This window comes from Bipolaris oryzae (genome assembly GCF_000523455.1).
Source record: "Bipolaris oryzae ATCC 44560 unplaced genomic scaffold scaffold_35, whole genome shotgun sequence".
Classification (NCBI taxonomy): domain Eukaryota; kingdom Fungi; phylum Ascomycota; class Dothideomycetes; order Pleosporales; family Pleosporaceae; genus Bipolaris; species Bipolaris oryzae.
The window spans coordinates 91,930-114,824 of NW_006911311.1; the positions used below are offsets into that span (position 1 = coordinate 91,930).

The window sequence follows — 22,895 nt, forward strand, 5'->3', positions numbered from 1 at the left end:
TTGAATTTGAGTGCAACGTTCGCGATGTACTGAGGTCGCCCCTTCTCTTTGGCTAGCTTGGTGCCAACAGCACAAACGTTGTGCAGGCCGAAATCCCTGTCAGCAAGTGTCTTTATGCGCTTGTACAAAGGAATATTAGACTCGGGGAGTATGATCAACAGCAACTGTACCTTCCCAACAACCCCCTTAAGATAATTGTTGAGCGCAGGGTCGTCCGGATGCTTCAGCTGCAGTCTTTCAGGAGCGGCCGGCGGTTGCGCATCGATACCAATTCTGCGTAGACCCTGGTGAAATTCTTGCATGAGAGCACTCATTTCAGGTTGTCTGAAAGGGTCCTGTCGGGAAGGAAGTCCAATCATCACAGCCTTCCATTTCAATAGCTGAGCACCGACATTGAACTTGATCTTGATCATATTCCAGCTACCATCTCGCGGCTCGGCAAATTTGGTCCCATTACCTCCCTCCTCGTGCTTGTAGATCACCTTTGGTCCTTTCAGGACACGTCCGGGAACTTTGATCAACCCTGGTGTGATGCTAAGACCGAAGGAGCGCAGAAGTACGTTGGTCTTTTCATCGAGACCAACAGTAGATATTCCTTCCTTGTAGATGGTCTCAGCGTTCTCCCATGGCTTCCTGACCGCATGTCGTATCATGACCTGAGTTTGCAACGCATCTAGTTTCGCCTTCGACGATTGGCCGGAAACGACAACACAGACTTCTGGTGGGAGGTATGTAGGGTTTTCTCGATTACCGCAATTCACGACGGGAAGATCAGGCTGTTTAAGAACATAGTTGTACGCTTTGGTAGTATTGCGTTAGCGAAATTTCCCAAAGAGAGGTAAAGGGTAGTCAGCTTACTTGTGCGAAAGAAATCGAATACGCTGATGTACTTTCCAGATCCAGAGGCTGTTGGACCTTGTACTGGACCTTTACCTTTACCTTTACCCTTGCCCTTAGCAGCAGGCGTGTCTTTCCCATCCAGCCAAAACTCGACGTCCCTAGCACTAGCACCGTGCTGTTTGATCCGCGGTCGGTGTTCCATGCCATGTCCATCGTCCTTCCTGGCAAGTCCGTAGATGGTCTTGATCCGAGGAATGACTTCACCAGCTTTGTTGCGTTTTTCCTTCAAGTGTGTGGTCTGGACACGAACCAATTTAAGAAACTTCTCGAGAGCGCTCGTGTTACGGATACCGTAGCTCTGCATGAGGCGTGGCAAAAAATCGTTGTGATAGAAAGCCCCATGGCTAACGTTGATGTTGACCAAGATGCGACAGGTTGCAATTCGTACGCTTGAAAAGAATCCACGGATGACTTCCAGACCGGCGCCAAGGTCGCCCCTGGAAGCGTTTTGGTGAAGAGAAAAGCTCTTGGATGACCCGATGGTGGCGAGGTTGTTAGCCGACTTGGCGTAATGGTTCAAGAAGATGTTGAGTGCCTGAGTCAGTTCACCCTTGTGTTCCAAACGCTGAGAAAGATTGGTCGAGTTCATCCAATTCACCAGATCGCCGACGTTCAAGGTGTTTGTGAATTGAAGGAAGACTTTGTACACTTTGGCTTCCGTTGCAGGGTCGTCTTCGCCCTCGGAACGATACAGAATCTCAACAATGTCCCTATCATTGGTGAACTTGGTCTTGGCCACTATGGTTGAACGGAAGTCAGTAGCGACGTGACCTTTGTATTGCGCCATTTCGGGGGCATCGAGCAAGAGCTGCACAACGCGGTGGCGCTTCCTGCCCGTAACCTCGGGAGTAATGTCAATGGCATAACGATACAATACCATGTTGGACGGCGTGAGAAACTCGACATAGTTGGCAGTAAGCTCGACCTCGACGCCTTGGGTGCCATAACCTGGGCGGGTTGGATAGTCTTCGGAAAGCTTAAGACTCGCAAGATCAAGGGTCTTCTTCGCGGGGGGATGCAAAGTGTTTTCGGTATTCAAGACCCTTTGGTCCACGGGTCGAGGGTTCCTATAGGCCAGATTAATGCAATACGGGCGTGGGTAGTATGACAGGTCGTCTTACTGGAAGGCTAGGTTTTCCTGCATGCCACCGCCTCTCCCACCCCGAAAACCACCTCGTCCTTCACCTCGACCCCGACCGCCAAAATCACCTCTCATGTCGCCCCGGCCACGACCTCCAAAATCTCCTCTTCCATCTCCTCGGCCCCTACCTCTAAAGTCACCTCCTCCTCTTCCACCGCCGCGACCTCCGCCACGATCGCCGCGATCGCTACGAAAGCCGCCGCCGCGGCCTCTATCGCCTCCGCCTCGGGGTGCGTAAGACATGGTTGAATGGCTGAGTGAGGCTTTCGAACTGGGAAAACCGGTGTAGACGAGACGAATCCCACCAACACCAAAAAGTGGTCAATTTAGTCGTTGCTATCAATACGAAGTGTGTGTCCAAAAAAAAGCGAGAGGTGATATTATCTTCTTAAGTGTGTAGGCGAAGAGACACAAGGCTGAGACAACAACGCGTTGGATGCGGGTTAGCAAACGAAAGCGGGGGCAGCGGCGAACCGACGCACGGCTACTTACTAGTACGCCACTGACGCTAATCGATAATCAGACACGCCGTCACTTGCCCCGCAACCCCATCGTCACTGGTACAACACCACTCTCCCTCACACCAGGCAGCATGTTTTCCACTCCAACAAAGAAATCGCACCCCACTCGTCATTCTGCTGCCTTGTCTTTTCACGCAAACACCCTTCAGCGAGTGAAAACAAGCTGGCGCGTGCAGCCTGGTCTCACTCCACCACCTGCAGGCGGGCGGCCAAGTCCATGCTTCTATACATGTACACCAATCGCACTTGGAAGGATTTACATCCCGGAGTCGCGCCGCAAAGTCATGCTGAGAACCAGAATCGCTGTTCTTCTCTATTCTGATTGAGCCCTGGGACCTACCAGTGCTCGTGTCAACATCCCATTCGTGAGAAACAACTAATCCATTCTCACGATTTTTGTCCATTGCCAATATCTAAATTGCGCTCTTTTCTCTTTCAGTACTCTGCATGAATGCCGCAATGCTGGGGATAGCAAATTGGATGTCACCAGCGTGTGAAGGTTGCGAATCGTGTTTTCCTCTTAGCTTACAGTGTAGCAATCACTACCCAGATAAAGGATGTCAGAAACTCATTACATAGTACTGGTTGTCAACTACTCACGCGTATGGTCATTTTACTTGTCTCGTGATTGGTTAATCAATCCAACTGGCAAAGCTGAGCTGCAACCTAATCGTCTGGCTGATCGCTCTATGCCGGTGAGACGTCACCCCAGACAGATGGTATTCAGCCCAAGCCTGCCGGGTTGAAACAGTTGAGACCGGTTATAGTATGTCTTTCCATGACGGATGTGCTGTGCGAACAAACCCTGAGCCTGCTTTCGATTGAGACATCGAATGTCTCACAACCAATGCCTGCTGCTCCTAGTGATTGTTGGGTCAGAGATCGTGTAATGGCTGCGTGCCATCTCAACTACTGCTCGAGGGTTTGGTTCAGATTCCAATGCATCGTATCTTGTAGGTCTATAGTAGAATTTTTCGATGTCTCTTTTACTCTGGGAGCCCAGTTTAGAAGATACACGAGGGTTTTGGAATATTATTTGATGGGGCCCTATGTTCCCCAACGTGGCTTTGGGTATCAATTCATGGTTCAACCAATTGAGCAAGCTTTGGTTCCGAACCATCCGAATGCGAAACGCTACGCGTGGTCATCCAAACTTTTGCTAGTGGAGACTGCGTAAGCAACATGACCGATACGCAGAGCATCCTACTGGCAAGTGTAATACGTTATTGGTAGGCGTCACCGCACACAGGGACTTGCTTCTCAGGCTATAACGCCAAAACTCAAAAGAATGTGAGCAAATCGTTTTACGCTCAGACTGAACACTCCCATCCTGCGAAGCGGGCTATAAGAAATGGATCATATTGTACTCTCGCAACTACTTGGATACATCATCACAAGAAGCAAAGAATCATGCGTCATTGCTAACTTAGCGCATCTTGTGTTTTTGCTTTTCTATACGTGCTGCAATCAATTCATGCAGAAAGATATAGTTCCTTCACTGACATTGGATTGCCTCATCGACGCCAACTCACCTCGTTGGTCTACTTCCTCGCAGATCACTCACCACATACAAAACCTGAATCCAGGTGGAAATGAAATCGATGAAAAGTCAGCCAAGCGTGTTTCCAGGATACACCTGCGGGAAACGATGAACGATGAATGCCAAGCCATTCTCACGGTGAGACCTGCACTCGTGCGGCGCGGTAAAATTTAGCTAGCAACAACCCCCCTTCTTGTGGCTTCAACCCTTACAACACACTCAGCACGAAACGACAGATCGTATCCATCTTCATGAACGTTCCGAAATTTTTCAATGCCTGGGCCGAAATACCCCGCATGTTTCGAGCTGCCAATTTACCAAGTCAAGACAGTGACACTCCTTCAGAAAACGCAGAAGCTCCCCAGAACGAGTATGAACAGCCTGAACAGCCTAAAGAACCTGAACAGTCTAGTCGCCCTGAACAGTCTATGGATCCAAAAGTCCCCTCTGAAAATGATACCGACAAGCACAGCGACGCTGGAAGATCAGAGAACGACTCGGACGCTGGCTTTCCTGACGTCACAAACGCGTCAGAGCCGAACGACGACGGGCACAATAACCCTACGCCCAGAGGCAATGGCAGCATTGCAAAAAGGTTCAAAATTCTCTGCCGAGGAGTGTTCGACTCTGTCGTGATCAAAGTCGAGATGGCTGTGTCACATGTCAAAGACTTCATCAGCAATACCATTCAGACTATCAAGGAGAAAGGCTTATTGGACACCGCAAAAGAAGTCGGAAAATGGATGAAGGCGCACCCATGGGAGACGGCTCTCATAGTCGCACCCATTGTTGCTACCATGATTACAGCAATCACTCTTCTCGCTATCGGATTTGGACCTACCGGGATCGCCGCTGGCAAGTATTCAATCGCCTTATCAAAAGACCGATCATAGAATTCTGACTTGTCTTAGGCAGCACTGCGGCTATCATTCAAGCAGGTATCGGCAATGTTGTGGCGCACTCTCTGTTCGCTACCTGTACAAGCGCAATGATGGGCGGCTACGGTGCTCCCATCATTTTTGGGGGCGTTTGGGCTCTGGCTTCTGTGGCTACTGCAGCTTTAGAGTCTGCTTGGAAGCGGTGGAACAGTCATAAAGATCGCCGCTTGATTCTCATGCCGCGAGCGCCGCTAAAAGACTTCTCGAAGCAAGTGAAGGATGCTGCCGAGAATTTCATGATCGGATCCATGCTGGTAGCTGCATACGTCACTTACCGCATCAAGAGTTGGCTGCAGTCACGCAGGAGATCGGAAAGTGATTAGCTCGTTCTGGCGTCCAGGCATTGCTGGATGACGGTCAAATCTTGAGCGGAAGAACGACAGTGTTGCTTGTATGGTAGGACCCTACAAGTACATGACAGCGGGGCCAGGATACCGAGTTAGAGAAAACAAGAGACCTTGTCAATGTCAGCGCATAGGTCTCAGGGACCAATTCTCATATCCTAAAGTATCTTAGTAGGAAGTAATTCAATTAAAGACATTCAAGGAAGATAGATTCGTGTACCATTTGTGATGGATGTTATGACTTCTGACCTTTTGCTATAGTTTGTTACCGGGCCGGTGCATTGTGTTTACCCAACTTTCATATTTAGTATCCAAATTACAATGAAGATTTGACATATTTGCCATTTTATTATTCAGCAAAATGTGTCGTATCTTGATGATGCGGCATTTAGCCAAGCTCCACTCTATGAGGGAGTAACGCTGACATCACCTACTCGCAGCCAAACGTCGGCAATAATTTAGTCACAGAAATCCAAATAAAATGCGCGGCATGAAGGCTGAATTTGAGCAACGCACAAAAATAGACAGCAGTACCTAACTATGTTGATGAGGAAGTTTCCACGAAGGTGGGCCTAGTGACGATGTTCGCTGCTTTGAATGGTCGACTGCGATACTTACGATAAGAGATCCGCAGTGGGGCATCCATGTAGTTCTCAATGAAGATAAGTGAGATTCGATGGAAATTGCAAATGCTAACATCGTAGAGCCCGATTTTGGAGTTATCCAGGGGCATTAACCAGGCACCCAATGCTGAGTAATGACGGCACTGGCCATCAATGCTGTTACGTAGTTCGTACGTACCGCCGCCTACAAAAGCCTCATCTTAAATCACCTACGCCGGGCGCTACATCATGCCAGCAGACCGGACACGAGGCACCAATTCTCAGGGCAGACAAAGGTCTTGCTCAGAATGCGCGAAATCCAAACGCAAATGTGGCTTAGAGCAGCCCAGTTGCGCCAGATGTATCAGACAACGATTTTCCTGCATTTATCCATCGCAGCCTCACATTAACGCCACAGTCCCGTACAGCTTCACAACTGATATCGATCCTACGATCAATCAACTCAATCTGCCTTTGGATCTTACGGACCTAGAAAATATCAATCTCGATTTCAATTTCGACGAGTCTGCCATAGTCACAACCTCCAACACGGACACCCTGGATTTCGATTTCCCGGCTAATACGACCTGTATTACCCCCTTCCCAGCTGCACTGCAAAACTCGCCACACCTCGAGAACAAGATAGCCATCCAGAAAGCTCTGACGCAGGCGAGGAATTATTGCCTGTCCATAAATCTCTCTCCTTACGCAAGGGCGAGGATGGGCTATTTTCTCGAGCACATGCAGCTGGTACCAAAAATAATGGTAGAGCAAAACTGCACGCCATGGATGCATCCAACGCTTTACGATAAGAATATGCCCCGTTGCATGCAAGACGCACACGCTACATGTGCACTCTACATCACCAAAAACGAGATCAACGCTGAGCGTGTCACATACCATATCCGGAGTCGTGTGGAAGAACTGATCAAGGAGACTGTACCCGAAACGCCGATTGAGATCCTCGCTCGAACCCAAGCAATCATGTTGTACCAACTCATGCTTGTATTCGGAGGCGACATTCACTTCCGTACACAGGCCGATGCCTTATCATCTCAATTGGATGACATGGGAGCAATGCTATTGCCGATTGCTACTGAGGAGAATGAGCACGTGGGTGCTCTTCCATTGTATCCTTCCACAGCTGCTCATTCAGCATGGAGATCATTCGTCTTCCGAGAATCAGCTCGACGTACAGTTCTGGCGGCATATCAATTCACAGTGATGTACACGGTCCTTACGGGTCAAATCAAAACTTGCAGCCAAGATGTCGCACTCCAGTCTCACATCACACTATCCGCGCACTTGTGGAGAGCTACCAACGCCTTCGATTTCGCCATGAGTTGGAATGCAAAGAATCACTTTGTTGTCAAGGGGTTGGACTTTACAAATCTATTGAAGGAAGCCCAGCCAGACGATCTCGACGTCTTTGGTAACATATTGCTCATCTCATTGCAAGGTATCGATGATATTCGTGGATGGTACCACATACGAGGCGGGACGCTGGAGCTACCCTAAGTAAGTCCAATACCGCTTCCTTTCCCCGCAATACAAATAGAATCTCGCAATGCAGTCCGCATAATGACCAGTCTGAAATCCACACGTCTTCCTGCCATATCCGGCCGGCCACAGTTGCGCAATGTTTCAATCTTCGCCGCGCCGTTGTATATCGAAACCCAGCGCTGTCACTTGAGGAACTCACTGCCCTTCCATATTGAAACTAGGCAGCGGCATTTCAGGTCATTCCGAATAACGATCTTCCTTCTCCAAGAACCATACATCATCACTCTTTCCCTGCTCGACGATCCAGACTTTCTGGGATCTCGCAGTCACTTTCAACATTTACTTCCGCTTTTTAGATGACGTCACACATCCCCTGAGACTAAGAATCACCTGTGAAGTCAGGCATCGTTGTCAGGAGAGGCAGCACGCACAGTAAGGAGCCGGGAATAGCTTCGAAAAGCATCACAAGACCTTCACATACATACAACTATGTGGTTTTTGTAGATTTCTCATTTCACATTAGTAAAATGAGCAGTGGTATGCTCTCATGGCATAGCATACCATGTGTTCCCCATATTACTTCATACCCAGCCCGGTGGGGGTCCCACCCTTTCTTCTAAAATCCCAGCTTCTGACTCTCCGCCGCTCAATGATCTACTGTCGGTGCTCTCGCACAATTCGTAAACCGGACTGAGATCTGCTTTTGTGATCTGAATAACTGGAATATCGGTTTCCGTCAACGGATGTGGGGCATACAACTCTGGGAAGATGTGTCCCTCCATCTCTGCACAGGGTAACCCATCTTTCTCAAAAACAGCCGCGCCTTCAGTCTCGATCCTGGGCTGACCTTCACATTCTATGCTTGGATCCTCTATTGTAGGCTGTTGTGGGGCCTTTGCCTTCCTTCTCTTCCGCCAAACCCACTGTCCCAAAAACGATGCAATTGCTAACAAGAGTATGCTACCTATTGCTATTCCTACGATCCCGCCTTTACTCAGTGGTTTTCGACCTTGGACATTTGATATTTCGGTTGGACTGAACACTGGTACGACTTCTTGTTTGTCGCCAGATGTTGGGAACAGCGCTTGGTGGATGGAGAAATTCCCTCGATCATAATCAATCCTTATGTACGCTTCTTGGAAGAAGGTACGTCCCAAGGTGTACTGGGACTCGTTGTACGCTCTTCTTATTGGAAAATAATTGGTTGCATTCTCATAAATGGGGTAGGAAGCCTGCTGATCAAACGCACTATAGGGCAGCACTATATTGACCCGGCCTGAGAGGTCGGATGCTGTCTGTCCAAGTCCGAAGGTAATTGTTGGATTCCGCTCCACGAGATTTGCGTGAGTTGAGGAGTCAACCAAGTACAGGTCTGTGCTGTTGTCGTACGTCAAGTTGAAAGCCTGTGCGAACTGGTCACAGGTCGACACTGGTAACCATATGTGTGGCTCTGCAAAGTCGACCAGCATATACGGCACGACAGTTTCCTGAAGACTGATAGTCTCACCGGACATGTTTTGCCCTATTATTGTCTGTATCTTCAGACAAGGTTTACGACTGTCATTGGCATCAAAGGGAAACGTGACATTGTTGGGAACGAATCGTGACTGGTCGTAGCCACCATAAGTCAAGCTCCCATATACGTTCGGTTGTTCTGTAGTGCTTGTAAGTTGTCTCTGTTTCCGCTTCGTATGTACACGTGTTGACTCACTGTAGTATGCGCCGGCTGTGTAACCATAGCTCAGACTGGGTATGTAACCTTCTTCATGCAGGGTTTTTATCAAACTTCGTTGCGGATTCGCGAAATCTGAAAAGTTGCTAGGCTTGACATCCATCCCTAACCTTCCAACCCACAAACGTGGGTTCACCACAGCACCAATTGTTTGATTTTCCAAAGTGGGTCCTCCGGAATTCGCGATCATCAGCCCCAGTGTATCTAGACCGTAGAGACCAGACGCGTTGTAACCCAACTCTTCACGGGTCATTGTCTGGTAGATGCCAATCTCATGCCATGTGCTGGACAGATTGGCCTGGAAACCATTATTGGTTCGACCCTGGTAAAGCTCCGCACCACGCGAAAAAGCACAATCTTTCTGGAAGATGTTAGTCAAGATTTCTCATACGTAACAGGAATTAAACTAACCGCGCTCATGTGTTCGTCATCTTTGCAAGCACCGGCCATGGGAAGAAATGTCTCACTAGAGACCGTAGATGGCAGGACGCGAAAGCTCTGCTCGGGTGTGCCAACACGCACTACAAAGGTGGACCATTTCCCATCGTCCCCTTCGAAGTATTGGGACGGCGCAAATGAGATTGGAGCAGCCGTCGTACCTGCACGCAGAACTTCGACCGACGACATTTTGATATTAGAGTAAAGACGCACAAGCGTCTTTTCGAAGGTATATTACTGAACGCGTGGCTAATAGCAATCGTACTGTCAACTGTACATTGCGGAAGATATATGGGTCAAGTGAATTCGAACAGTGTGGCTGACAGCGGCCGATAGACGTTGCCGAGATAGCAGTTTTTACATCTGGGCCATTCGATAAGAAGTCGCCTGACGACCCCAGATGTGGCATAATTGATATCAGACTAGAAGGTCTTGAGTTGCCGCAAAGACAAGACAGCCTAACTCGATGGCCTCGATCTTCAAGGACAACGAATGGGGCGTTGCTTCTGCTCAAATCGCGAGGCATCTGATACGATGAGATTTTGCCCTGGCCCCATCCTGGCTTACTCTGATTGGCATGTGCGATACTATTGTAGACGAGGCGCCTAAGATCTAGTGGATTCCCTTCTAAAAGAGTTTACTGTTGTTTCGGGCCCCCCGTTTTTCGGAGTAGGTCATCGTATTGGTCGCTTAATCATCGATGTTCTACTACAAATACGACAGGGGCCAAAAGCCACGCCAAGGAACCCTGCCGTCAACCGTGAAGTCGGGAACGTCACTTCCGCAGTACTAGTCTGGAACCTCTACATGGCGCTTACCCCAACCTGGCGTTCGGGTCAGGGTTGTTTCTATTCGTAGCCCGTCTCGCATGCACTTGCATAGACCTGCATATCAACTTCACTACGCCTCTCTATGAAGCCAGATTGAGAAGGAGGAAGTCTGTAGCGCAAACTTCAAGGGGCCAAAAAAATCCAAAGTACGCGCTGATACATGCTTCATAATGGCCAGAGGGTTGGCCTGAGGGATTCGGGCGAATTTTAATCCATGTGCAAGAGGTACAATGATGCTAGGTTGCATGAGTCTTCCCACCAGGCAGATTTTGAACGCAAGATAAAGAGGGCGACGACCTTCGAGCCAGGACATAAATCAGATCAACACGCTCAGAATCAACCGGTCAAACTGAATACTACCTTCACTGCAAGGTTTCCGGATTGCATTTCTCCAACTCGCCCGATTAACGACCTGTCAATCTCTCTCCAGGATTCTGGGTACACTGGGAGCTACAGCGATGCCGCATCAATGCTTCGCCTACGTGGTGCTGGCTAGTCTCATTTCATCACGAGTTCTAGCTACACCTACCGGACGGCCTTCTGTTGCCGCAAGATATGCAGCTATGTGTGACGACCCCAGTTTATCCTGGTAAGTACAGACCATTCTGACTTCAACTTGACCAGTCCTAATGAAACACAGGGATGAGAAGAAGGATGCTTCCTGCCCAATTTGTATAATGGATAGCTTTCCGATGTAAGTTCTAATTTTCTCTATGATGAACTTGATTGGGAACATACTCATCGGCTACAGGGAATTGTTCGACCAGTATTGTGGCCCAACTATGGCTCCCTCTGTTACTCACCAATATGCCACGGGCGTCTGGCGACGTGACGATGGGTCAGAGGATGAGCTGGCAACTCTCGTTAAATCAGTAGCTAGAGACCCCGCTGATGATAGCGAGGTTAACGAAGAAGATACGAAGCTTCATGCTCTTCCCTACCTCAACCGTCATCCGGATCTTGTACCGGTTCTTACTGATACCGGCAAGCATATCAGGCCTTTCCCCATCGCTATGCCGGCTCCTACTGAGCCTCCACAAACCATCAACCCAAGGCCCATCTCAGAAATCAACCCAGGTTTTCCGGCTGACGATGAGATACACTTGGCCAGCAAGCGTAACAGTATCCAAAGCATTGAGCCTGTTGATAAGGATTTGTCAGAACACCTGATTACTAGCGGTCTTTGGGCTGAGCGTCACCACAAGGCTGGTGTTATTTACCGCCGCGAAGATGCCCTTTCCGAAACTGAGCCAGCAGTATCCTCCCTGCCAACCAAGGCTATGACTGCAGAAGGTGATGAAGACTTCGTCTCAAAAGAAACTGTAGCGAGTGTTTCTGATCAGGACCCGGAGGTCTCAGAGGATCAAATTGCAATGAGCCTTGACAAGGTTACTCACAAACCTGCTTCTGTAATCTGGCGTAGGGAGGTTTCCCGTCCAGCCAACAATTTCAGACTAGGATATCCATTACACATGGCCAATGGTCGCACACCTAATCGGTTAGTTAACAGCGTGGAGCCTCTCGACAAGGCGTATCAAAAACGGGAGCCAAGTCCAGTGCCCCCACCAGAATTCTTCGAACACGGCCATTCACCTTCCAAACCACTACCCCCTTTGAACCCTAACCGGCCAATTGCTGTTCCATCCGAAGACTGGACCACCTACGAAGCCCCTCACGTCCTCGCCCGTCAATCTCCAGGAGCATCCGAACCCGGCCTAGGCGACGACTACGCCGAGTACGAAAAACAGCGTAAAAAAGACGAGAAAAAGAAAGTAAAGGAAGAAAAGAAGACCCCCAAAGCCGAACAAATCTACTCCACCAAACCCCCACAGGTATGGTTCACCCCAGCCATAACCCACACGCAAGTCAGCAACATCCACCGTCGCGACGACAACGACAATGATGCCGCCGCCACAGACCCGCAACAACCAATCGCTACCCCCGACCTTCCACTCGCTGAAAAACCAACCTGGAAATACACCCTCCCCTGGTTCACCCCGGCCATCGCCCACGAAGAAGCAAGCGACATCCACCGCCGCCGCGGCTACACCCAACCCGCCGATCTCGACTTCGCAGACGGCAAACGTCCCGTCTGGACCCCGTCACTGACACACATGAAATGGCCGGATATTCATCGTCGTGGGGAGAAGATCGTGTGGGTGAATCGGCCGCCGACGGGGTCGAATCCGGCCAAGACGCATGCGATGACGTGGAGTATTTTTCGACGTGGGGAGGTTGGAGGTGAGTAAAGGTGGTGCGTGAAGGGTGTGCGAAGGTTGGGGGTATGGGATGTTGGTGGATGATGATGATGATGAAGGTGTCACGCGATATGACGAGTTGCTTTCCTTCTTTACTTTTTTGTCACTCGGATTTAGATTTCTTTCTTTCTTTCTTTCTTTCTTCCTTTTTTTTCTTACTCTCCATCATTCATGTCTTTTCTCTTGGTCAATTGGATATTTAGCGGTACATAACAAGCTTTCGTTCCTTGTCAAGCTGTTCGTTTCGCAATTTTCTTTTTTTTTCTGTTCTTTTTTGCTTTTGGGGTTTAGTTAGACTAAGTTAAAGCGCATTACTATAACTGGACCCTGAGTTTGTTTCGTCATATAACCGTACTACGTACGTAGTGTGTGTGTGTCTGTGTGTCTGTGTGTGTTCCCGCAATGTCGATCCTCCATGAATCGTGCAAAAAAAAACGCTACTAAATTCCCCGCACATGCTATGTTTTAGACGAGTAATGCCTAATAATCAAAAAAAAAGACAGGGTCAATACGTGTGAGAGGTACAAACTTTGTTTCCCCGCGGAATTTGGGCTAGCACGCGTATATTGTATATACATCAGTGAACATAGCCTTGTGCCAATTTGACAGCTGTTCAGCCCTAATATCCCAACAAAGAGCCCAGAAGAAAAAAAGATACATTGTTCCAAAAAAAATTGATGATACTATCTCCGAAGTTCCCATCTTCATTTATCACAGACTCCCCATGTGTCCATCTTCACACAGATTTATATTGCTTCCCTGAAGACACTCCTCCGACTCTCCGTAGGACTCTTATCATGATGACTATCTGGACTCCCACTCTTCTTATGTGGATCCGCACGAGACTTGCCCGCCGTCGCAGCACCATGATACCCCGTATCAGCGTCCATGACGGGTCTGGGGCTGACGCCGCGCAGACTAGCCGCCGCCGCCGCGTCGTCGCCAAAGGGATTACGAGCACTGTGAGCATCGAGATGCTCGTCGTACGACTCACGGGTGCGACTGCGGCCACGGGCGGGTTCGCCGGCAAACGGGTTCGCAGACTGGTTGGCGGCATGTGGGGGGTCGTGAAGGCCCAATTCTTGTTCTTCGTAGTATGCCTCGTCGCCCACGCGCGAACTCCACGCTTCGTCGGGATCGAGGCGGCTGCCTGCGCCGCGGCCGCCGCCGACGCCGCGGGAGCCATAGCCCGTGTCTTCGTAGCCGCTGCCGGTGGTGTAGCGGTTGTTGCGGTTCTTGAACTTGCGGACTTGGGTGTCGATCCAGCCCTTGATGCCTGTGGGAGCAGGGCCCGGGTAATTGGAGGCTTCGGCGTTGGAGCTGCTAAAGGCCACCATGGGGTTCATTGAGGGCGGGGGAAGGCCATTGCGCGAAGCGTTCCAGCGCGCGTAAAAGTACCAGCCAAAGTAGGTGCCGGAGACCAAGAGGATGAGGATGATGGCGAAGACAAGCCAGCCGTTCATGATTGCGGGCGTGAGAATGCGGAAATACGGGGTAGAGGGGACGTGGTTAGCTGCGCATGTGTGCTTGGGTAGAGGCTACGGCGAGTGCGCGAGATACGACGTAGAGTTGGGTTTTCGGCCTCTGCGGGACCGGGTATCGCCGTGATGTGAGCACAAGCGGCTGGCGGAGGCGGCGGAGGCGGCGGCGGCGAGGCTCCTATGTGGAGCAGACAAAAGGTGTGGTTTGTATGCAACGGCGTCGACACGTCGCAATTGTCGCTTTGTTGGTTGCTGCTGACAGCTGGACAGCTGGCGCGGCTGAGCCTGCCCGCCTTTCACTCTAGGCTTCTTTCCTGGTGCCCGTTGCCAAGTGATGACGTAACCCTCGCTGCTGCGCCGCCCCCAGGATCAAAGCCGCCCACCTGCGGGTTGCACTAAAGCAGGGGCAGGGTATGGATACAAGAGTATTACACCTGTGCTCAAATTTGGATAACTTTTCTTAGCTCATTAGCTTGTTTTGAGCTAACTGGACAAATCACCTGTCATTAAACTAGTAAGTCTACATACTACGTATTTACATGTTGACATCTCACGTGAACCTTCAGAAAAAAAAACATCCAGTATACAATACAAATATCGTGTGCGACATTTCCAATCCGTCTAGGCTTGGGGCGCAAGGCCGAGTTTCGGAATGCTCTCTTCCATGCTGTGAACCACATAAAAGTTCTTCATCCAAATGGAGCCGAAAAGAGAATTGCGCAAGGTCCTCTTTCCAACGATGACACCCGAACACCTCATCCGGGACGGGTCACTCACACCGAAGTTGAGGTATTGACCAGGAACCGAAAATGTCTGGTCTTCGATCTTGAAGGTGAAGTCTGGCAGCGTGGCGTTGCATGGGAAGGCGTTGTCACCGCCAAGTGTCAACTCGTAGTCTGGAACCTGGCTGTAGTAGTCGGCGACGACCTGGTCGGGGAGGTAGATGAGCGGGGAGCCAGAGTCCACAGTGGTATTACCGATAGTGGCTGTTCCAAAGGTTTTGTTGCCCGCGCCGTACTCTCCAACCGCTATAGTCCAATGCTTCATGTTGCCGACGACGGGCGTATATGTGATGTCGCCATTGTATTTGGATTTGTCGAGATATCCAAAGTCCCAAGAGCCATTACCCTCGGGCCTCAAGTTTGCCGCAAAGACTTTCTTCTTCAATGTCGGTGCCACAGTTTCAAAGAAAGTAGCTTGCTGCACAGGCTTTACCTGGTTGATGATGCCGAACGAAAGACCCATGATACCATCCGAGTCAATATCGGAGGGGACATAGGTTGCTACCTCGACAGCTTGCTTCTCGGCCACAACCGGGCCAGCCTTGACCACATCCGTGTAAACGACGCCATTGGCCGAGGAGCCGCCTGAGTAGGTGATGGTCCAATTGTAGTTGGGCAACAGTTGTGCTGACGACGATGGGAAGTAGTAGGTTTTGCCCGGACCTTGTATATTGGATGTCTCGTTTCCAAACACCCACAAGTCGGCGGAACCAGTATCATAAATCAGGTTGAAAGTCTGGTTTCCAATAATGGTAGGGGTAAGGTAGGTGACGCCAGGATCGTTGGGCACAACCGTGACGGATCCCTGCTGTTGGCCTGCAACATGGGCCTGTCTCTTGTCGACGTTTTCCACAGCAGGATGCCTTGAGCGAATTCTTCGAAACTCGGCCTCGAAATCAAATGATGGCGGAGCGGCTGCTACGGCGTCGACACTGTAGGCAGCACCTCGAGGTTCTGCTACAAGGGCGCAGGCAGAAGACGCGAGCATGGCGAGTGCGAGCTTGCCTGTCACAGTTGACGAATGTGGCATTGTGTCTGTGTGAATGGTAGAGAGAAGATGGGGGAGAAATGATGGTGTGGCGCGGCAAGTGCTGTGTAGCCAAGTAATGCCGAATAAACTTGAATCTATAGGGGCATTTATCAGTCTGTCGAGCTGACCTCACGTTAGCATACTATGTAGCAGATGCAATGCCGACAATCTGACATGGTAACAACGGATGCCTCTGCCCGGGGCACATTGCAGACACTGTGCCCTTGGAGCCAAGTGTTGATTGGCCCAAGGTAAGAGTGATTTAGAGTGCAGGCGCTCTACAACCTTAGCGTTACTTCCGTATAAGCTGCATGGGATGATGTCAACAGGGTCGTATGGAGAAGCAGAGACGATGAGTGCACAGGGGAGGTTGGCCGAAATAGCAAAAGCGATGTATGCATTTCCCATCCTGGTAGTCTATAAAAAGTAAGACCTTGGCTCGACGTGGGAAATTGTGTGCCGATCACGACGGTGTATTGGAAGGAAAGTCGGCCAGGAAAGAAGAAGCCGCCAATCAAGTGTATGCGGTGAAAATGGCGGACGACTTTGGCCGGGGATTGCTCGGCTAGCGGGTTGCGATAACAAGTGCACGCACACGTCCATGGATGGGCCTGGGATAGGAAGGAGCTCGTGTTTACATAATGCAGTGTCCACTTTGGTCCCCATGAAACATTCATCTCCGCAATCCCATCTATATCCTTCTCCAAAAACCGGCATGCCCGCAAACCCACACACGGTCAAGAGACACAACTGCAAACGCAGCGTGCAATGGTCTGTGCCAAATAAGCAAGTACACGATGCCAAACTCGACGCCATCGTACTCGTATTGCTAGTGCTGGGTATGTTCCCGGCACGGTGCGACTCAGTACGTAGCCAAATACAAGCTTTGGCCACTCTCTTGGCAGTGCATACGCTCTGGGGATCACAGTCCACAACCCACCCACCCTCAGGAGTGCCTGGGGACCGTCAGCCAAGAGACAGGCATCTACTTACATAAAGACCTGCCATGATTCCGTCTTTCCTTTTCCAGTTTGCATCTGCACAATCCTGCTCTCACAGTCGACAACCATGCCTGATTCCAAGATAGTCTCGCGGGCGCTTCTCGCCGCACTTGCACTCCCCGCCCTCTCCGCCGAGCTTCCCCCAGGCACCATCGCCGTGCCCATGATCCGAGACGCGGATCTCGCCGCATACTACGCTGAATTCCACGTCGGCACGCCTCCGCAGAAGGAATGGCTCAAAGTCGATACTGGCAGCCCACGATACTCCTTTCTTGACCCACGCAACCAAGAATGTGTCCTAGATGCAACGGCATGCAGTACTTATGGCACTTTTGACAACTTGACCTCTTCGTAAGTCACAATCTTTGACTCCTTTTTTTCTCTCTTCCTATTTGCAAGCGCTAATTGTACATCCCCCAGAACTTGCCATTATGAAGGGCCTGGGTTCTTCGATGCTCTCTACGCATCTGGAACTGGCGATTACCTCAATGACACCTTGGTCCTGGGCGGCGTCACCCTGCCCAAGATGTATTTCGGGTACACGTCCCAGTATCCATTCCTCGGACGAGTTCCAAAACCAATTGGCACTATTCTGGGTATGTCAAGACACCTGCCTTCTTTGTGCATGACTGTAGTCTAATGCTTTGATTGCAACATCTAGGCTTGTCTCTTGAATGTGGAGGGCAGGGACCTGAATGCATGGACAAGGGACCATACCTGCTACCACAGCTGAAGAACGCCTCACTAATTGACACCATGGCAACAAGCTTCTACCTTGGGCCGGATGAATTCAACGTCACCAATGCCCAGATGATCATTGGTGGCGCCTACGACAAGGCAAAGGTCGGCGGCGACATGATCACGCTGGACATGGTAGATCCATTCTCATTTGTACTCTCCAGCGGTCAAACTAACAATGTGAACGTCACTGCACTGGAGGTTGTACTTGACGGCGGCAATCGCACTTCACAAACCTTTGGAGAAAGTGGTGTTGGTGTCCCCGTCTTGATCGACACGGGCGTTGCAAGCTGGTACGTGACTAAGACCATCTTCGGCGCTGTCTCCTACGCATTTGGCATCACCGACTCGGCCCCACCTGGAAAACAGGTGGTCCCTGTCGACTGCATAAACCGGGACCCCAACCATTCCAAGGGCTACATCTCGGTCGAATTCGGCGCTAGTGGCAAGATTGACGTTCCGCTGCACGAAATTGTCACTCTGTTTGCTGATGGCACATGTGGCATCTTCATGCACCCTCGCGAAGAGTCCATTAGCATATTTGGAGACCCATTTATGCGTGCAGTTTACACAATCTTCGACCAGGAGAACAAGACCATCACATTCGCCAGAGTAAAGCACACCACTGAGCAAAACATTGTGCCATTCCCCAAGGGAGGTTTCAAGGTCGGCTCCAAGGTCACTTCCTAGACACGATATATATTTGTAATCCGATTAGAATGTATGTACATATTCAAGTTGGGACTGTAAGACCCCAAGCACTCTTATACGAGAGACAACGCAACGCGATAGATGATGGTTTAATGATATCGTAATTACACATCTTGATACACTTGCAATGATCCATTTCCAACTGCTGAAAACTTATTTCAGGCTGTTCACACCAGACTGACATCGCCATACATAGACTTAGACTACGTTGACGCTACGGGACGGGATATATCTACAGACTGAGAGAGATCTGATGTTCCGCAACAGAGCTGAATGGGGGTGCATTATAAGCTCACCTACAACTCTTGTATGGAAGAAGGTGCTTAGATCTGCATTTGACCTGCCAAGATCACTTAATCTGACTGTACTACTAGTTCTGTGTAGCAAGGATATGTAGGTGTGACGGGAGAATCGCGCTAACGTAACATGGAGACCCCTGCCATCTGGGTACAGAGCGGGAGAGCAAGTAGCAGTAGAGTTTGGAGCGATACAGATTCTATTTCTTCATGCAGCTAAAAGCTTGCAGCAGTAAAGATATGAGACTCACCCTGCGAGCAGAATGTCGCAATTACGTTTATCATGTCGTTATAGCCGGCACTGGATTTGATTAACAAGCAACCCCGCGATGATATCATCTTATAGCTCCCCACCCCTCAGTCAACCCCTCCATTAACACCCCAGCCATGGCAACGGTCAATGAGGCGGAGGCGCCACAGCCTAGGAAGATTGTCGTTAATCTACCAACTGCAGATGGAACATCCCAAGCCACCGTCACTCTACAAGAAAATGAAGATGCCAACAAACCACCCCTGCTCCTCGACATCACCAAACAAGCTCTCGACTCGCCAAATACAGACACACCACTCACCCAACGCGAAACCCACGTTATCATCTCCGTAGGGTCTGGTGCCCGTCAGGCAGAGAACTTCTTCAACACCGTGGTCAAGCCAATTCTAACCGCCATCAACGGCGAAGATGCGGTATCCAAGATCAAAGTCCACACAACGACGTCAGCAACCAGCATCTCCGATTATACAAGGACCATTTTCTTTCCCACCGCAAACAGCGGAACTCCCCTCCGCATCATCCTCCTCTCGGGCGACGGCGGCATCGTTGATTTAGTAAACGGCCTGGTCTCTCCTCCTCACCACACCACCTACATCTCCCCCCAAGTCGTCCTCCTCCCCCTCGGCACCGCAAACGCCCTCTACCACTCCATCAACACGGGCAGCGAACCCTCAACCTGGGGCCTCGCCGCCCTCGCATCCCCAGAATCGAAACCCCTCCCCACCTTCACAGCCACCTTCTCCCCAGGCGCCCGCCTCCTCGTCGACGAAGCCCGCGCCGAAGAACCCTTACCGCAAAATGAAAAGGGAGAAGGCGTCCTCCACGGCGCTGTCGTAGCAAGCTGGGGCATGCACGCCTCCCTCGTCGCAGACAGCGACACAGCACACTACCGACAATACGGCGTGCAGCGCTTCCAAATGGCCGCAAAGGAAGCCTTGTATCCCTCTGACGGCGGTCCGCCACACGCCTACAAAGCACATATTTCACTTCTCCCCCCATTATCATCATCACCGAATGGCGAGCAAACCTGGATAGAGATGCAGACAACAGAGCACATGTACGTCCTGGCAACCCTAGTCTCGCATCTCGAGCGCCCGTTTTGCATCTCTCCGGCCTCGGCGCCTCTGGATGCGAGTCTGCGCCTTGTGCATTTCGGCCCGAAGAGTGCAGACGAGGCCATGCGCATCATGGGGTTGGCGTATCAAGGGGGCAAGCACGTCCGCGAGGCCGGGGTGAGGTATGAGAGTATTCATGGCCTGCGCATTCGGTTTCAAGGCCTAGAGGAGGATGCGACATGGAGGAGGATTTGTGTCGATGGAAAGATTGTGAGGGTTGAGGAGGAAGGGTGGGTCGAGGTGAGGAAGGATGAGGGGAGGCGCGCGTTGGATGTTGTTGTTGCTGTTGCTGTTGGTGGCGCTGCTGGTACGTAGAAAAGAGTAATGTTTTTTTTTGTCAAAATTCTTTCATTATAAGAAAATATCATTACGTTTACGTTTGCTGGAAAAGAAAAAGAGGGGGATATCTCAAAAAAAAAGCCCAATCTGTGCCATCGTTAAAACCTGGTCGTGAGCGCGTCTTTGAGTGTATATATTCCAACGCCCCCCTCCCCCAAAACACCCCAAAAAAAACTAACCATTTCTCATTTGCCGATGGTACTTTTCCCACCCATCTATCCAGACACCCCAAGAAACGACAAAGTCATTAGTAACCGGGGTATGGTGGTCCCTGTGCGTATTGATGTTGCGTCCTTGCAAAATCCTGAGGGTTGTATGCATAGTGGGGCTGCTGCCCCTTCTGAAAGCTATCCCTCTTCTGCCTTGACTCGTGTTCTTCCCTAGTCTCTTCCATGGTCGGCAACTCGGACGCGAATGCTTTGCCCTCGAGTCCGGGGGACCGCATACCGTCTGAAGTAGCATAAGAGCTGGGTCGCGAGGATATTGTGCTATGGGACGTTGTGGACCAGCGGGCGTCTTGGAATTGAGGAGAGGCTTGCGAGGGTTCAGAAGCGTAAGAGGCACGTTTGTCATTAATTGGTGTTTGGGATACAGGAGGGTTGGGATGGTAGAAATCGCCTGGCAGTTCCATGACTACATTGTTCTGGCCAAGGAGTTCCTTTGGCGGGATGGGAGGAGGGTGTTGGTTGTCGGGCTGCGCATAGCTTAGGCTTTGGCGGTGAGGGAAATTTGGCGACTGGCGGGGCGACAGAGGTGCCGAGTATATTTGTGATGGCGATGAACGCGGTGACCTGTAGTCGTGGGTTGAACGATCCGCTGGGTTGACGGTCTTTAGTCGGCCGTTTTCCATCAGGGCGTGAAGCGCACCCGAGTCGAGCAATTCGGCCTTCTTCACCAACCGATCTACCATGATCTTTGCCGCAGCCTGCATCTCCTTCTTTACAAAACTCATCATGGCGACATTGCACTTGATCTCGACATCTTCCCTAATGTACAAGCCCTCTGGTGGGGCAGCAGAGCCTAGTTCCTTTGGCTCGGGTGGTTCGCCGGGCTGATTTCCGCAAATCTGCCATTTGTTGCGCAGGTCCACGTTTGCAGGCGCATAGGTGTGTGTTTGGAGGCCAAAGGGGAGGTCGTGGAAAACGCCGCGGAACTTGATTGAGCCACTGCCCATTTTGCCAATGCCGGGTATGTACTGGATGCGCTCCGAGATCTCGTACCAGGTCGAGTAGAACTCGTCAGCGGGCGCATCACGCGGTGCTTTGATGGGCTCATGGCCAGTGACGAGCGGGTTCAGCTCGATGATCTCGCCATGGTTGTGGAGGAAGTCGATGGCGAGCTGACGCGGTATGAAGGAGGGAATGGGCGTAATGTTGACATACGACGTCTTCTTGCGCATCATATTCATTGTCGGGTATCAGCGTCTGACACTCTGAAAAGTGTGCGTGTGAGAGAGAGAGTGTGTGTGAGTGTGTGTGGGTGGGTGGGTGAGGGGGTGTGGTCTGCAAAAGAGCCGGCTGATGCGACTCGAGCGAGGAGGATGGACGCCTGGCGAGGGGGGCCAGATGGTGGATAATAAGCTTCCTGCTGACGGACGGTATGCTTGCTTGTGGAAGTAGGCGACAGTGAGCTAGCGGCGTAGTAGTAATCTCTCTCTCTCTCTCTCACACACACACACAGCCCAAGATCTGCGAGGCGAAACACGTCATGCACGTGATCGGCGTGATGTCAGTCAAGGTCTGTCTTCGCTGTACTCTGGTCCTGTCGTGTCGCGTCCAAGCCAGCAGAGGATCGCTTTGTATGCCACACTGACTTTTGTCGAAACACGGTGAGCCCAAGCCAGCGCTCCCAAAGCCATGTGCTCGTAGGGCGGCTGGTCCCCGCAGTGGACCAATCTAATTTTGGGCCGGCGTCCCTCAGCTTACTGTAGTATGCAAGTGGGGGCCAAGTGCTGAAATCAATCAGCACCTTAGTCGACGTAGCGCCCGTTAGCATCCGCCACAAGAATCCAGCGTGGCCCCGGCAGTGCTGAAGACGAAAAACTCAGCCATGGACGTTGCGCTGCTTGCACTGGGCGACTTTTCTTTTGGCTGCGGGAGAGATGACATCCGGATCATGGCACTGCCCTTGGCAAGCGAGTGCGAGTACGTGTGCCAGGGACCCGACAAGGTTTGGTGGGGCTCCCATCTGCGAACCGCATCATCGCTCTCTCGTCCATGGCCATTGGCTGAGACGCCAGACACTCTCGGCCTTTCTCCAGACCCTCGTATGGAAATCATCCAGGTCAAGGTACTTTGCCAGTACACATTTTGCCTATCAAAGTTCGCTGGCTGTTTCGCGGCGGGGTTCTGAGACAACAACTCCTAGCAGAGGCTGAGAATCTG

At 50.9% G+C, this 22,895-nt stretch overlaps 9 protein-coding genes across 9 annotated transcripts; 5 read left to right on the forward strand and 4 right to left on the reverse strand.

The window, feature by feature from the left end:
- Nucleotides 1-4,353: 4,353 nt before the first annotated feature.
- On the forward strand, nucleotides 4,354-5,363 carry COCMIDRAFT_24708 (uncharacterized protein; the record flags this gene model as incomplete). The annotated part of the gene is made up of 2 exons (XM_007687879.1): nucleotides 4,354-4,961; nucleotides 5,018-5,363. The coding sequence occupies 2 exons, from the start codon at nucleotides 4,354-4,356 to the stop codon at nucleotides 5,361-5,363; spliced, it is 954 nt and encodes a 317-aa protein (XP_007686069.1).
- Nucleotides 5,364-6,235: 872 nt separating this feature from the next.
- Nucleotides 6,236-7,504, forward strand: COCMIDRAFT_24709 (uncharacterized protein; the record flags this gene model as incomplete). Its single annotated transcript, XM_007687880.1, has 1 exon — nucleotides 6,236-7,504. The coding sequence occupies one exon, from the start codon at nucleotides 6,236-6,238 to the stop codon at nucleotides 7,502-7,504; it is 1,269 nt and encodes a 422-aa protein (XP_007686070.1).
- An 866-nt stretch (nucleotides 7,505-8,370) lies between these two features.
- COCMIDRAFT_64712 (uncharacterized protein) lies at nucleotides 8,371-9,827 on the reverse strand (the record flags this gene model as incomplete). Its single annotated transcript, XM_007687914.1, has 3 exons — nucleotides 8,371-9,143; nucleotides 9,201-9,582; nucleotides 9,618-9,827. Coding segments are annotated over 3 exons (1,365 nt in total), but the record flags the coding sequence as incomplete, so codon positions are not given.
- Nucleotides 9,828-10,703: 876 nt separating this feature from the next.
- On the forward strand, nucleotides 10,704-13,052 carry COCMIDRAFT_24711 (uncharacterized protein; the record flags this gene model as incomplete). Its single annotated transcript, XM_007687881.1, has 5 exons — nucleotides 10,704-10,861; nucleotides 10,920-11,078; nucleotides 11,130-11,183; nucleotides 11,241-12,730; nucleotides 13,039-13,052. 5 exons carry the CDS (start codon nucleotides 10,704-10,706, stop codon nucleotides 13,050-13,052), a joined length of 1,875 nt encoding a protein of 624 aa, XP_007686071.1.
- A 441-nt stretch (nucleotides 13,053-13,493) lies between these two features.
- On the reverse strand, nucleotides 13,494-14,210 carry COCMIDRAFT_90383 (uncharacterized protein; the record flags this gene model as incomplete). The annotated part of the gene is made up of 1 exon (XM_007687915.1): nucleotides 13,494-14,210. One exon carries the CDS (start codon nucleotides 14,208-14,210, stop codon nucleotides 13,494-13,496), a length of 717 nt encoding a protein of 238 aa, XP_007686105.1.
- A 639-nt stretch (nucleotides 14,211-14,849) lies between these two features.
- Nucleotides 14,850-16,040, reverse strand: COCMIDRAFT_90312 (uncharacterized protein; the record flags this gene model as incomplete). Its single annotated transcript, XM_007687916.1, has 1 exon — nucleotides 14,850-16,040. One exon carries the CDS (start codon nucleotides 16,038-16,040, stop codon nucleotides 14,850-14,852), a length of 1,191 nt encoding a protein of 396 aa, XP_007686106.1.
- Nucleotides 16,041-17,108: 1,068 nt separating this feature from the next.
- On the forward strand, nucleotides 17,109-18,469 carry COCMIDRAFT_3647 (uncharacterized protein; the record flags this gene model as incomplete). The annotated part of the gene is made up of 3 exons (XM_007687870.1): nucleotides 17,109-17,392; nucleotides 17,462-17,637; nucleotides 17,703-18,469. 3 exons carry the CDS (start codon nucleotides 17,109-17,111, stop codon nucleotides 18,467-18,469), a joined length of 1,227 nt encoding a protein of 408 aa, XP_007686060.1.
- A 704-nt stretch (nucleotides 18,470-19,173) lies between these two features.
- COCMIDRAFT_90381 (uncharacterized protein) lies at nucleotides 19,174-20,487 on the forward strand (the record flags this gene model as incomplete). The annotated part of the gene is made up of 1 exon (XM_007687917.1): nucleotides 19,174-20,487. The coding sequence occupies one exon, from the start codon at nucleotides 19,174-19,176 to the stop codon at nucleotides 20,485-20,487; it is 1,314 nt and encodes a 437-aa protein (XP_007686107.1).
- Nucleotides 20,488-20,758: 271 nt separating this feature from the next.
- COCMIDRAFT_90237 (uncharacterized protein) lies at nucleotides 20,759-21,919 on the reverse strand (the record flags this gene model as incomplete). Its single annotated transcript, XM_007687918.1, has 1 exon — nucleotides 20,759-21,919. The coding sequence occupies one exon, from the start codon at nucleotides 21,917-21,919 to the stop codon at nucleotides 20,759-20,761; it is 1,161 nt and encodes a 386-aa protein (XP_007686108.1).
- Nucleotides 21,920-22,895: the final 976 nt, after the last annotated feature.